General features: G+C 38.5%; 1 protein-coding gene across 16 annotated transcripts in view; it reads right to left on the reverse strand.

Moving 5' to 3' along the window:
* LOC119723061 (bromodomain adjacent to zinc finger domain protein 2B-like) overlaps window positions 1-13516 on the reverse strand; it is a 62519-nt gene extending 49003 nt beyond the window's left edge. For 13 of the 16 annotated variants that reach the window (XM_038193546.1, XM_038193545.1, XM_038193552.1 and 10 more), the window contains exons 1-3: window positions 13061-13515; window positions 2905-2984; window positions 2267-2509 (exon numbers count right to left, since the gene is read on the reverse strand). In XM_038193546.1, the coding sequence (XP_038049474.1) occupies window positions 2267-2509; window positions 2905-2983 (322 nt within the window). In that variant the 5' untranslated portion in view covers window position 2984; window positions 13061-13515. Of the gene's footprint in view, window positions 1-2266; window positions 2510-2904; window positions 2985-12282; window positions 12392-13060 lie in introns of those variants that run through there. The other 3 variants (XM_038193549.1, XM_038193541.1, XM_038193542.1) reach the window with 3 other exon arrangements.
* Between the last annotated feature and the right edge of the window lie 2816 nt (window positions 13517-16332).

Consider the following 16332-nt stretch of genomic DNA (forward strand, 5'->3'; position numbering starts at 1 on the left):
TACAAAGCAAACTGGCAAGCTGCAGGCATGCATTAGTGAACACTGAAAACATGCAAATTCGTTTGAAAAGAAATCTACGACGAAATAATTGGAGGCGACTATGTGAATGGACACGCTTGAGCAAAAACCACAGAACACAATGAACTTGTACCATAACATCCTTCTGCTACTAAAAGAAAATTACTGAAAAGCTACATTTCTTGTAGACTGGATGGGGAGAAATCTACAGGGGAAAAAAATCAAATTTAATCAAAGAACTACATTGTACATGTATGCACAATGTATCAATGAGAACTGTCACCTTTTCTAAGAATAGAAGTGATCAATCTAAAGTCAATGTGCTACATTAGGCCCAAACAAAAAAAATAGTCTGTCTCTGATCAGACCAAAGTTCCGGAATTGATGTGGCGACGCGTTTTGTTTTTTTTTGGTTTTGTTTTTGCTTTTGTTATTTTTTCAAGCTTGGCTTGTACAGACAGACAAGGTGGGTACTATTTTGTTTTTTTTGTCTCCTCATATGCGTTGGTGTCCTCAATAATTTGCCTTGGTGCCCTCCATCATTTGTCTTGGTGCAATTTCCCCATTCCTTGGTGCTCCTTGGTACAAAAATTTGAGGAGGTGCGGCAATAGAGGGCACTATTGTAGCTACCACGGAAAATTTAAAGGAAAAAAAAAGATTGACGTGCATGATTAAAATCAACACTGACCAAAGACTATTTTTTTTTTTTTTGGCCTTATATAAACCTTTTTCTTTCCATTTCAAAAGAAACTCCCTTAATTCCAGGTAAAAAAGAAAAAATCTGGGCTTGTATTACTTTCTCCATTATAATGGAAATCAGCTCTGTGATTGAAAACTTCACAATTTTTATCCTCCTTTCCAAAAATACAAACAAATACACCCCTCAACTCAAGCAAGTCTGGATTTGCCTAACGTTGCCACCACACATCCAGCAAACTAAAATTGCACAATTGTACTCAACACCACAAAGAGATGCTGGGAGTTTCACACCAACTACACGCTACTAAATCAAAAGAAAATGATGACAAGAAGCGACAGCAACAAAAAAAAGTGTTCTGAGGGAGGGAGGAGGAATACACGGATATCGGATCAAAAATGTTGTAATCACCTAAAGCCGCCAGGCTAAACAACTGAGCGCTGGCCTCAAATGACCACCCTAAGGGTTGATGAAGCGTGTGAAAACAAAACGATAATAATAAAACAATGGATTAGTAAACAGAGCATTATTAACCAGACTCAGAAATATTTCTTCTTAAACAATTTTCTTAATGTTTCTTATTGACTTTTTTTTTGCAAACTTGACGCAATCTTCCAACAAACTTATTTTCTCGATGCTGGTGTGTCAATTCCAGAGCAAACAGCATTTTTGTCACATTGCTTGATGCCAGTCTTTATTGGCGTACATTTTAACAAGACTTATAATACCGGCACAGAATCACTATTCACTCAAATGACAACCCAGTTGAATCAGTGCCTAGAACTGGTCTGTAAGATAATAATCTTATCTGGGAACGTCAAAAAAAGAGAAATGCTTACGCCAGGCATAGGACTTACTTTAAAAATGTGTTGCGCAGCTGCGCAATAAACTTACAATTGATTTCACTAAACTTGGCATGGCTGCGCAACTTTGTAAATAATTTAAACATCTTGGACGAGGATAATAACAGCATTCACGACGGCTGTTTGTGAATGATTTTGGCAGTTCATGAAACAGTCGTTGAATCACCTCAGCCTGCTATTTTGAAAATAATTTGTTCCAACTTTCTTTGGAAGCGTGCGGCAACTCTACAAATTCTATCACAAGTAAAATAGCAATTCATTTACTTCAAACACAAAGCTGTGAGTGTCTTGTATCAACCTTGATACGTTGTGCAATAACAGGCTCCACGACGATCACGATTTGCTGCTAAAATAGGTCATTTTCAGTCACTACGCCACAACACACGCCACCTAAAATCACTGTGCAAGTTACGCCATAATTTATTGCCCAAGTCGCGGACTTAAGCACTATAAACTTTTGTGAAATGTGTCATAAGGAAGTGTTGCGCAACGTGAAATGTTGTGCAGATTACGGAATAAATTGTGGGGCAAGCGGAGTTGCGCCATTACATAAAGTTTTGTGAAATCAGCTGCTGAATGCAGTTTAACGCTGTACGTCATCAGTGCCGAGTAACAAAAGATTTCAATCTCAAACCGTGAAGAGGTTTTTAAGAGAGCGGCTTGCAGACATGTTTTTCACTTTCTCACCTGTGGAGGGGCTGATGGGACTGTGTGTTGATATAGCAGTCGGTGATCGTAGCGGACTATTCAAACTCTCCGACACCAGCGACCCAAGGCCTCCAAACTCTGTCCCCAGCGGTCGACCAGCGGCCGCGGCAGCCGCTGCAGCTGAGTAGGCATTGTGGCCAAACATGGAGAAGGCACTAGGAACGTGGGAGATGATGGGGAAGGAATCGTGGCTGGTTGAAGGCTGAGAGTAGAGGGGCTGACCTGGTCAGAACAAAGTAAACAATCAACAAATAAAAGCAAGATTAAGCAAAAAGTTGAAGAATATGATCATTTATATAAATCACATATTTCCCCAAATTTAACTATCAATGGGTATTATAATCCCTCTGAGCACACCCCTCTCCCCCCCCCCAGCCCCCTTCCCACCAGGATAGAAATATGCCAAAGATTACTTCTTCTTTTTTTCTTCAGCCAAATATTTGAAACCAATGAAGTCTGAATGGCCAGCCTTGGATGGATTTAACCTTGTTTCAAGCCATTTTGGAGGCAATCTGTAAACTGTCAGGCATTGCTACAACTTTGCACGTGGTCAACACATTCAACACGGCCCTGAATCAAGGCTACGCCAAGTTCCTTTCTCATGTATGGATACTCACTGATTTGGGATGTGTCAAAGAAGCTACTGCTGTGGGAGCCAACGGGACTCTTCTGAGAGGAACCCTCTCCCTGATCCATCCTAGCATGCAACAAAAATTGAGGAAAAGAACAAACAAATTACAAAACATGTAGCTTCCTGTACAATAAACCTGAAAAGTTTGATGTACATGGGCTGACTTACGTCTGTCTAGATACCATGGATGAAAAGGACATATTATAAAACAATTTTCAGTTCAAACCAGCTTTACTGCATTCGCTGAGAACACTGAGAAAGGATGATTATTTTCTCCCTAATGGGGAAAATGAAACTACTGGCTTGAAATTTAGTTTGATGTTGAAAACAGTTAATACTGAGGGGTCAATGCTCAAACATTATTTTACATATTTGTTTATACATGTAAATCATGAGGCATATATGCATGGTTTTACATTTGCCATTCTAATGGTTTAAAGCGTACCGATACATGTACATGTACATCCACATGTAGATAAGCCAGATTATTAAATTTGTCTTCATGAATAATGAGCTGTGTTTGTTTAAACCATACATATGTATTATGTTTTTCTGCACTAGGTGTACGTGTACATGCACATGCACAGGGTCTAAATGCCATTTGTTCATACAGCCACTAATGAGCAAATATATGCTGGTGAAAACTACAGGTTCTTTTTTTTTTCGTGGTTTTTGTGTGAGTGTGTCTTGTTATGGCAATTTGCCTCTGTTGTAATTTATCGCGCATCACTTCTCCTCTCCTCCCTGCCCACGGCACCCAGTCAATAGGGCCTATCGCGGAAAGATTGTCTTCATCAATAATTTATGCCGGAAATATTTTTTTTGGTCTTCTTTAAAAATGGAATAACCTTTGTTCATTAGTATACAAGTCTGAGCGCTTTGTAATTAACCCTAGGAAAAAGCAATTTATAAATGTTATTATTTATCATTATTATTAAGACACAGGTTTATATGCACGCACAGCAAAATGCTAATTTTGTCCATAGGGCATAACTAATGCCAATGTAAAATTGACTTAACAAAATTATACATTTAAAAAATTATGTATATTTCCAAATTGACGCAATGCATACAAACTTAAGATTTTATTTTGCTATTCCTATGTTTTGTGTTTTGTAATATTTCCAGTTCATATTTGACATTCAAAGACCAATAAATTTCAAAAAAAAATTTCAAGTTGATTATTCAATTTAAATTCTCAACATGCAGAAAAACACGTGTACAGTAACCCTAACCCCTTGGGGATCTTTTACTAGAAAGTATCCTGTATCCGCCAAAATCCACCAATTATGTCACGCCAAAAATGTTGGAGTTGGTGACTGCTCAATATTGCGGTATCCTGAATCCATCAAAATCCTGCAGTACCGCTAGGCTTACAATATTCAATCCATCAAAATTCCCCCGTTTTCAATATGGATGTATCCTGAACATGCCAAAATTCTCCAAAACAGGGGTATGGATTTTGATGGATCCAGGGAGGTTCTCAGGGATAACGGCCGTTCAATGGAACTTAACTTGGCCACTAAACATTTGTCAAAATTAATTAATGAAATATTAATCAATTCACTGAAATGTTCCAGTGTAATCTTATGTATAAACTTATTATATGAAGATACCGTAGCTAAAGTAGTGAAAGTTAGCAAAAGTACGTGTTCACTACATGCATATATTTTATATGTACGTCTTATAATTATGTGCATATCAATGTGTATACACACTGTTACGATTAATAATTTAATAACAAAATGGAATTACAAATGTAAGCACAAGTCTATGACAACTGATGGCAAGCCTGATAATTTGTTCAGCATTTTGTGCAGCTTGCATATTGAATTACATTACTCCCATCTATAATTTACATTTTGTAATAAATTAACCCCTCCCATGATTGTTCATTGAAAGAATTTGATTACATTACATACTGTAGTACCGGTAAATATATTATAACTCTTAAAATGTCATACTTTAACCCACCGATAAAACCAGTAATCCTGGGAAATAAATTGAATCTCTGAGGTTAACTCCACAGAAATTTAGAACACGATTATTGCTGTCTTCTCTTACTGAGTTGATTAAGAGTAATAAGAGCACAAACATTCTACATACGTGGAAGGATACAGTGTAGTATTTTCAAGGTTGTTATTAGTTTAAAGGTAGAGTACTATCATTGTCATTTTGTGCATTTTTTTTCATTTGAAGTAACACAAGTGCTCAAAATCTAAAGAAGGGTGCTTAATAACTAACCTGATGGAGTTTTAGCTCAGTGAATGATGTAAATTCCGAGAAAACAATATGCTAGCATCTTGATTTCAATTCAAAAGTTGCTGAGTCATGTTTTGAATTGCTCCGCCCGTATTAAGCTTCTGGGACATGTTCTCATTCAGCCGATTGTAGCTACGCGATTTCACGCACTGAACCGATGAATTGTAGCAACTGCGTGCACGTGTGCATCCTGTCAATGCTTGCGGGCACCCATCCAAGGCTACATGTGTATGCCAAATTAAAAACGAACAACTAACCGAAATTTCCAAAAATGTGTCTTTAGACACATCTTTGGAAATGACCTTCTGTTTATTGTTTTCCTCAAAATGACAGTATAGGCCTACCAGAAAAAATAATTTCACAGGGAGTTTAGTGTCATACGATCTTAAAACCAAGTATGCTTTTCAATGATAATTTTGTCAGTTACTTTTTTGATAGCTGCAAATGATGTACTCTACCTTTAAGGAAAGTGCGAGTTTGTTGCATAAAATGATGGAAAATGCACTTCAGCAGATACCGTATGCACTTTGAGCAACAGTTAAGAAGCCTCAATCTAATATTCAATGTCATTTGGAAGCTGTGTTTTCCTGCAATTAACATGAACATACTTGATTTCTCGTATCACATTGTTAGTCAAAGTCCAGAAAAAAGTACAAACAATTTGATCTGTTTAATTCCATAATCCTCCCCAATTTTGGGTCCATAAGTTCAGGCCCCAGGATGTCGGTAATTTTGTTCAGCAATGATATTCAACTGGAGTACGGTATATTCCAGCCTACACAATGATGTTAATCAGATGACTTAATAAATGTCGCTCTGTCTTCTTTCCTTGACCTCATGCCAGCACTCTTAATGACCCTACAGTACCACTACCATCTCTTTACAAATATTACAGGAATCACTTCGTTAAATTATTTCCATAATTTCCTTCCTTCTTGTCATGCTCATCAGTTTTCATATTTTATGAATTCAACTGTGGGGGATAATCCGGTAAACATGTCTGTGAAATTGTCACATCAACATGTAACTCATAAAAATGTGCAAAAAAATTACATTTAATTTTACTTTTCTCCTTGCGGCAAACTTGAATTCTCAATGCTGATTGGTCAATTCCAAGAGGGCTACAGGTGTTGTAAGCCCACATCATAAATTAAGGATCCCCTTTATCTTAATTTGACATTTATGTAACAAAAACTCCTTAATTCAGCAGACATGTACATGTAACTTCCCATATTTAAGGCACTACACTCTTATATTGTATTCCTGATTTCATACATTTAGGACTGATTCAAGAGTATGGCAATTGTTTGTTTCTTATGGGGGTGGGGAGGGGGGAATTTTCATCTGCACTTTTGTATTGTTGTGATGTTTTTATGTTCCTGTAACTGAGTATAGTGAGAAAAAAAAATAGCTTCAATAAAATCAGCTGACAGAAGCACTTTTGAAGAAAATGTCTTGAAATCTACACAATAAAATCATCACAGATACAATTCCTGGCACATCCGTGAACTGCAACTAAAGATCTGTACACAGTATTCAGTTGTCATTATGCGCTGTATGAATGGATAGTTTCTGTGAAATGCTTACAATACAAAACTGTGTAATAACAGTGGAAGTAACGTCATTCATACTATTAATCAACTGAATGGAAAACTATTCATGCACTGTACTTTTAGACCATTACCCTTACAGCAGTACTAGTACTGCATGCACTTGGCTAAAAGTTTGTACTTGTAACTTTTGATAAAAAGTATTGATAAAACTACGTCGATTTTAATTTGTTGGATGTACACGTGTACATTATGTGTCTCTTTGTCTCCTGATCAACACATTCAACCACAAACATGCCAGAAAAACTGAATGTCCCACTCAAATGTAATGAATGAGCATGATTTACATGTACATAGCGACAAAAATGTGCACCAGGAGAATATATTAGGATGTCTGAACAGTACGCCATTCCAATCCTATCTAAGGTCATTTGTCTCTCCGACGGATTATTCCATTAAGTCACAGGAAGCCCACCCCTGATTGCAAACTTGCAACCAGCTGGCTGAAAAATTACACTGTAAAGGCGATTCATGGGGACAGATTTGTTATTCATCATGAAAGAGTCACTCTTCGCTGTACTTTAACAAAGTCAATGACTTTTATCGCATATATGACTCATAATCGGTTGTAAAAAAATAACAGGTGTACAATGCAAGGTATAGCCTACACATGATACATTGTACGGCGCACAGGACATTTAACAATGAGAATGTGCAGTACCATGGCGGTGGTGTAAATTTCCAGACAGCTGAAGGGAACTGTAAAACGTGCATACATTGTACATGCACATGTACGTATAATGTAACGGAGAAAAATAAATAACAAATTTAAAATTTAACACAACTACATACGTACATTGTAAAATTCCTCAGCAAAAAAGTTTAATAAGTTTGTATCTGCCCAAAGTATGATGTACATGTGTATGTACCACTACCACTGAATTTGGGACATGGTTCAGAAGAAGAACAAATAAAGAAAACAAATCCCCCAAAAGACTAATGTACCTTACTATTGTCTTTTTAGTGTAGGGGCTAGATGATATTACCCGCCACTGCGATAATCTGCCGCCGCGAAAGGGCCTTATCACGACCAACCAATATCACCCGCGAACCTGTCAGGAACAACGTCTAGGGAAATTTGTAAAACCTCCCCCCGAAAAATGGGCGAAACTAGAGCGCGTGCGCTACTTCTGCAGGCAATTACGGTCCATTTTCAGTCCCACGCACACTACACACCACAAAAGAGCTGACCAGTGAAGTTGCACAAAAGTCTTGCTGCATCTTTTATACATTTGTACTACTGGAAGAAATTTAAGAGTTTGGTTCGGAACTACAATGAAATATTTTGAATGTGTACTGCGTAAAGCCAAACAGGTGCGTGCACATTACACAACCGATACAAATTTCCCTAGACGTTGTTCCTGACAGGTTCGTGGGTGATACTGGTTGATCGTGACAACGCCCTCTATCTCGCGGCGGCGGGTATTCGCGGCGGCGGTTTATCACGTATCAAACCATAACAACGTCTAGCCCCTAGACTATCGTCTATTAGAAGGTAACTACCGGTACAGACACCACTTTGTGGACAAGACAACTAGTGTGGACTGAACAATACAAAAATTGAAGCTCAAAACTTTATATTCAAATCAAGATACATGACACAATGATAAGCACACACATGGAGTTCTTGGGACGGGGGGAACTGATGAAAAGCATTTCTTTCTGACTATTAACAAACCAACACAAGGAAACACAAGGAGTCACAAGATTCAAAGTACAGGGCCTCTTTTACAATGGAGAAAAAAAGACGTGAATTCTTTAAATCCTCTACAAGACTTTGGCTACCAATAGGTAATAGACAAGGAAAGTGGTTTTGAGATCAAACTTGGCATCGAGGAACTGATTTGAGAAATGCAGAGCAGGGGAAAAACCAAATAGGATAGTGGTACATGTACTGTAATAACATCAGACCATGCATGATGTGCACATGAAGACAAAGATTGGGACAACACAAAGGCCTACTGGCTATGAATCAGCCTAATCGCACAAGTTATTGGTTCACTATGAGCCCTGCTATTACAGACTATTCAGATCACACAAAGAACATTTTAACAGCATGGGCAGATAGACAGGCCAGCCTGGTATCAGTCATGATTGCGCCAGCCATGTAGCCAATCAAATGTAAACAAGAGCAACACAGCCAGCTCACAGGCTGTCAAAAGAAATATTATTGTTCACAGGTCAGATGGCTAGAGTTATATTTATTATGCAAATCTCTCCCCCTGCTTTCACGCTGCGGTGCGGTACACATGTATACGTGCCAGCCATGTTCATGGAAGCTATCATATATACAATGAAATCAATGATCTTCTCCGCCATGTACATGTATATCTTTGGGTAGCATTTAAGTGTGCATGCAACATTACACTGTACCATGCCTCTGGTTTTGTGTTTCACACTGTGGTAGCATTTAATGCCTCTTGTGAGAGTGTTGGTGATGTGAGTGCACCAATACTGCTTGTTGCCTTGCTACAAATATGCAGCCTTGCCTTTGTAAATATACAGGGGGCCAAAGAACACAATAAAACTTAGAAAATTATCTGAAAATGATTTGCAGGAAATGACATCAGAAAGCTTAGATATGCACAAGCCCATCTGTTGCATGTTGTCAATGACGTGCTGGTTAATCAATACAAAGACTTAACTGTTTCACTACAATTGTGTACTCTCATGGGGATAACCTTTTTCGCTACATGAAATTTCCTTCATGTAACCTTGACTAGAATTACAGTGGTTTAACATAATACTCTGCACACGTTCCTGTCTTTTCCACTTGTCTAAACCAAATAACCTTAAAGTTCAACAAGGAGAAAAACTTAATTTGCCAAAACAGAATAGTTAAAAATGATGATTAAGTAAACAACATTTTGTCTGGTTACATTAACTAATAGCGATACTTTCATAACAACTAACTTCGAAGTAATGTTCCAATTGGTGGATATTTCATATCTTTTTGTGCTCAAAAGGTAAGATTTGTTTTCGTCAGACCAGCGGCAACAACCGGCCTGAACAGTCTGGTGCAAAAGCAGAATTCCACTCAGAAAAGTACTGTTCCGTTCTTCAGGACAACTCGTACATAAAACGGCATCATTTATGTTATTTTTACGTTTTTCTTTTAAGCACAGGAAACTTTTTACGCAACATTTTTAATTTTCTGCTTCCTAACATTCTAAAGTGAACCAACCAAAGCCGGTTCCAGATACATAAACCTCCTTTTCCAATTTTGCCTGCTACGAATGGCGCCCTCACTTGTTTATATCAGGACAATGTTGGCTGGTATGACATCCCCACTTCAAACTTTTACTCTGTTGCACCATAGAACAAGTAACGGTGGTACTGCGGGCAAACACTTTTACCTTGTTACGAAAAGCTTTTTTAAGTGATGTGTTGTACTTACTAAGCATGAATAAGTAAAATGACAATACATTTTTTTTTTTTTAATTGTATTGGAGTTATTTTCTAAACCACAACTATATTCTTCCAGTGATACATCAAACTACAAAAAATTCTAATCCTACAAGCCAACAACCACACACCATTTTTGTCTGTGACAAATATGATGTGAAGTGTTGGTTTTTTTTTTGTAAATTAAACAAGCGCTGCACTCATCAGACAGCGAAAGCTTGACCTTCAGTTAGACTGGCAACGAATGTATCATCTCCTTTTGTATTTTTTAATTTCAACCCCGACTTCAGGAAAACAATCAATAAATTGCGTTCATTTTGATGTGTGCATCCAAATTCACACGTTGAATGCAACTGAACGTACATGTTCTTTGTAGGATCCGAAATAAATTACATATAAAGCCATTAACGTATGCACGATCACACACCCCAAAACACATGACAGTGTTTACTCTGTTTTAAATTATTTTGCATAAATGATAAAAATCTGTGGCACAGCAGTTACTATTCTGAACGAAAATTCTGTCTGAAACAAATTGTTTGTACCGGCATTTTTTCCCAACACATTGTTTTTTCTAGACTAAATTGTGAATTCAGTTCTATTAATTATAAACAGCAGTTCAGTTGGCCGTCCATTCTTAAATAAAACAGTATTTTTTTTCTGTGAAACAATATGAATAAATACACAATTGGGACAAGCTGGACATTAAGTACATGCTGTGTTTACGCTTCATCTAAAAGTATATTTTGTCCAAAATTAAGAGAAAAACAATATGAAAAGCTATACGTGTTTGCAATGCATTTATAAATAAATAATGTTCTGGTATGGCTCACTTGTTGAAAATTTATATGTGTGACAATTTTAAAATTTTGAATGTCGAACCAATTCACTTACTCACATCGACACAACTGCATTTTGGGGAGAGGCCATTATATCTGCAAGTGACAATCTATCTTGCAAAAATCTCCCTTGCTATTGTTCAGTATGAAGTTGTACTTTCGCACTAAAAGATTTAACAAAATTTACTTTAAAATGTTTTCAAGAGATAATTAGAACGTATTAAAAAACAATGTTGCAGGGGATGCCTGGTCAACTGAAATAAGTTTTTTGGTATTTAGTCAAATGAAACCATCAAACATAATAGGCCTATTTGTTCAGTTTGTTTCGTAAAAAAAAAATCAAAGTATAATATTTTATAAATATGTGAAGAACCTTAAGACTGAAGAGTAAGACAATATTTTTAAAGTCTTTGTTTTTACCTGCACAACTACTCAATTTAAAAGATGAAAAATTGTGAATAAAAAAAGATGGGATTTAAAAAAAAAAATCCGAAACTGTTTTGATGTTTTGAAAGCAAAATTTAAACTTAAAACAACAACTTGTTTAGAGGAAAAAATTTTCAGCAAAAAAATAATCTGGATTGTTAATATATTCGGCATGAACTTAGAAAATCATTTCATCGGATTCTACTTCCAATTAAACCTTTAAAAAGAGTTATAATTTGTCTAAGAAGTTAGCTGATATATTAAACTGTTAAGAGAGAGAGTTTAAGCTCAGTCCAAGTCAAGTAGCACAGGAACACTGAGCACTCTTCACTTGTTTAAAATCGAGAGAAAAGAAATCCACGCTTTCGATATCTGGATCTTTCTCCGACGCCCCCGAGTAATACGACCTTTCATGTCTTAACTGCAGCGGTAATAAATTAGGCGATGCGATCGTGTTAATGGAAGAAATGAAAAAGAAAATACCACTGATTGTTTTTTGCCGAATCGGGCCAGAAAACCCACCACACCGACCACACACACACACTGGGTACATTGCACGGGTACACGCGGTAATCACTACGAACGATAATCCGAGGAAAATACCACCAAACACCCCGAAAATATGCTGGCAAGGCCGGGTCTTAAAAATGGATAATGGAGGCGAAGTGCTTGTTTTGCAATGAAAAAAAAAGAACGAGAGATTTTCCATCAAACGCTTCACACGGAAGGTCAAACAAACGATGGGGAAAATGTGTCCAAAGTACCGGGGGATGGCCAGTGCAATGCCCCCTAACTACACACAATGTACACGCTACGACTTACCTAACACGATGATGTACACTGCGATGGATACAGCGGGGATTTTCAGGGGGAAACTATCACAAGACGGCCGGCAACAACGGATAAGAAACAGCGACCATTTTTGTTTGCCCTTGTTGTTTCGTATAAATAGGTAAAAGGATAAATGAGGAGTCAATTTATGCATGGACCGACTGGCAGCTGCGCGTAACATGATGGCTTCACTATAACCCGCAGGCCAACATAGATCCGACCATCGTGCTTCAAATCAAGTCTAAAATCGCTCACAATTGACCCAAATCACAGTCAACCTACAGACACACATGGACTACACATACACATGGGGTTGTCTAAACTACTCAAATCGGGGATTTTAGCTTGGGAAATTGGTGTAAATCACGGGCAAAAAAATGGTCTGGCCTTGGCGAGATAGTTGCTCGCGGTCAGTCAACACGTTACACGGTTACTGCAAACCGGGGATTTCTCGCACGGAAAGTGTACAAATAAAATGCTCAAATTAGCACCAGATTGGGGCCAAATGGGGTCATACACCCCCACACAGTTACCCAAACTCTGGCTGATATTCTGGTAATACTCCCGTGTACCAAAATGGAACTAACGGCAAGAGATAGAGCAGGAAACGCCGATGATTTTGCGGGCACTACGGACAGGATCCATTTGGGGGCATTTTGAACAAAGTAAGAAAATCCGTAGTCAGACGCTTGACACACAACAAAAAGAATTCGTTCATTTGAGCCCAAAATAGACGGCATTAAATGGCAGATAAGTGCCCGGAACTCACCCTGTCCACTGCCCACAGTCCACCAAAGTCCACTGCTGGCTTCAGCGACAATAATTCCAGAGAAATCGGCCGTAAAAATCCGGGAGAAGTGCGGCGTCTGGGGAATCCAAAAGAAACGAACATTTGAGGATTTGGAAGGTGAATTACGAGTAACGAGGGCCGAGTGCATGTGGTTTGTACAGCGTGACGTCACGGAATGCACCTTGTAAATGAAACAATGCGAATGTAAGACACTCAGGCAACAAAAATCTGCCCACTATTGCGCACCGGGCCACACTTTTCACCCCAAAAACCATATTGAAATGGATCTCATCAAATTTTGATGTTAATTCCTATCATTGGGAATATATGGCTGTGGATTCTGTCGGGGTTCGGTGGAGTTGACAGACTTGGATAGCGTGTAATGGTCGTTTTAAAATCGGCAAGGGTTCATAATTTTTGATCGAGTTAAAACGTACAACACACATATCAATACGTGTGAAGGGTACGTACATCGTACGTGTACATGTCAATGCTATTTTCATTGAGTGGTTTTTATCTCCGTTTCGCTGCAGCGATTACATGAAAGGTGCGGCTTGGGGCATGCTACAAAATTCTCCGGGGTTGATTTTTGTCCAAGTTTTCTGGCACTGGAACTTTATCAAAGACTCACAGGACTGTGAAAGCGATAGTGGAAATATTAAATCAATAAGAGTGGAAAGTATCTCTCTCTTTTCAGCAGCTATATTGTAACCTTGCAAATTTAATTTGTCAACTCAATGTCAAGTTCAGAGATGGTCGGAACTTATGGTTTTTGTAGATCGGGGGGCGGATTTTCGGGACACGTACGTACTTGGACAAGTGTTTAATAGTTTAATTTACAGTCCCCAAATTTGTTTTTCTTTGCATATTTATGAGGGTACCTAGGGTGCAGGACAGGTAGAGGATGGGGGCGTGATGGGCATTTTTAGCGCTTTGGTTATTGTAAATGTTTTAACATTTCACGTAAAATTTCGCAGTTGTCACTTTTATTTAGGGAAATACCCGTTGTCCGTGTGTGTGTGTTTTATTTTTGGGTTTTTTTTTCTTTTTAACTCGAGCTTAATGCTCTAAATTAGGGTGGGACTTTAGCATGTTTAGCGTTGAAGTTTCTTATGGGACTGGTCGGTTTTTATAATTTCACACTGACTGCAAATGGCAAGGGCAGAAAAGTGCTGGAGTTAAATGTGATCGCGCACCTGGTTTTTTTTTTCGTGTTCATTGGGGAATATAATGTGCTCGGTGGATCAGGAAATGAATGCAGCTCCGTAAACTGCATGGGCGTTACCGGTTTCCAATTTTGTGAGGAGATACGGGGGGGGGGGGTATCAGCTACTAGTCGGGCCGTACGAAGCGTACTATGGGGTGTTATAACTGAGCGGGAGGGGTCACTTTTGGGGATCATTTTCTGAGAGGGTACTCAGTATGTTTTGACAATTTCAGAAAATACAAATCTTTTTCCTTTTCCAAATTCTGAGTAGAGTGGGGGGGGGGGGTTGTCGACAGGTCTCGCTGGGGCCCTCGTGGGCCATCACGCGCATCGACGGCCCCATTGGAGATTGGAGGAGGGAGGCAAGTGAACCAATGGCATGCGTGGGGTGGAGCAATTTTTTTTGGGGGGGGATGGAAAGGGGGGGGGGGTATAGGCTATTATACGAAAACACGCAAGCATGGGACGGGGTCATGATGAGCAAATTAATTGCGGGGGGGGGGGGGGGAGGGCTACAGGAAAGCATGCAGGTTTCGGAAAGCGATCGACGCCGAAGAAGAAAAGGAGTAGAATTTCAGTTTTATGCCGCAAATTGGAAAGGGGCTAACAAAATGGTCTTGAGCAAAACAAAGGTTGGATTTCTTTGAGAAAAAAAAATTCGGACAGTTTCTCAAAATTTCCATGAAGCAATATTTGTTTGTTCGTCTATTCATCGGGCTCTCAGTGTGTCTGTCCACTGGTTTTTAATTGGCATATTTGTTTTCACATTTTGTGGTTCGAATTTTTTTTCAGTTTCGTATGAAAGTATGAAACAATAGCATCATTTATTTATTGTAAAGTCAAAATAAGCGTATATTTCCTGTCTTAATCAAGTAGATCACACGCTTCTCCAGTTTTACATCCGGTGTTCGTTAGAATTCTTTGTTCTGGGGCGCACATTTCACTTTGGTAATTATTTTGTACAAATTTAGTCGTCTGTACTGCTGCGTGTGTATGTGCTCCTCACTATACAGTGCGGCGCACATGGGGTTCGCGAAATTCTTTTGTCTGAAAAGAGCGTTTTTGCCTTTGTGTTGTTCGCTGATGTGCCTCGCTAAATCCATGGGTAAAAAAAAAACAACCACGGGGTTACTGAGAGGGCTCGTACCCCGGTGCCTGATCCTAAAACCCGCTCACACTGACTTTGAGAACAAAGAATTCTTGCGGAAACGGCCTACTAGGCCTACCGACTGCACTGTGCACGCAGATGGCCACAAAAAGTTCTTCATGCACGTTTCATTGCATTTTCCTATGCCTCGGCCCAAGATCGAGCTACTGATAATTCAAGCACTCGAACCCGTACCCCGTTTGCGCTTTTAACGATTTTTCATCATAGCAGATATATATGCCCGTTGAATAAAATTAGTAAAATTAGGGGCGGTGGATGAGCATGTACATGACTCGACTAGGATGTGAATGCAATTTAGTGTGGTTTGTGAGATACTCGCATGTCTTATACCAAAAGTGAGTAGTATCACTGAATTATAGAAATGTCAACTGATTTAAATAAATTAATTCGGTACAATAATGTCTGGAAATAATTGATGGCACACACTGGGAAGATCGAGCTACATTCCAAGGGTGGAAAGAATTATAAAACGAATTTCGAACGCGTAATGTAAGGAGGATTCTAATTTCTGGACGTTTAATCATTAGATGATAGTTATTTATTATTGAGTTTTCTGAAGTTTCTAAGATGAGTTCAGGTTTAACAACATATATTTGCCAGTTTAATTTGCATGCTATTTGTAGCTTAATGGTTGCTTCGGCTTAGTTGTTTTTTCTCAAAAGAGTGCCTGAAAAACTTGGTCGATGCCAAATTCTTATGAATGCAAAACGATCAAACAACTATAAACGAACAAAAAAGCACAACAAACACATTTTAATGCTTAAATTATTTAGAAAATGTATAGAATATGCGAAACAAATGACAAATTTGAACAACTTTCAGATCTAACCATCCATTAAAAAATATTAGTAGAATTCATTCCATTAAAACAAAAAA

This window comes from Patiria miniata, unplaced genomic scaffold (genome assembly GCF_015706575.1).
Source record: "Patiria miniata isolate m_02_andy unplaced genomic scaffold, ASM1570657v1 HiC_scaffold_16, whole genome shotgun sequence".
NCBI lineage: Eukaryota > Metazoa > Echinodermata > Asteroidea > Valvatida > Asterinidae > Patiria > Patiria miniata.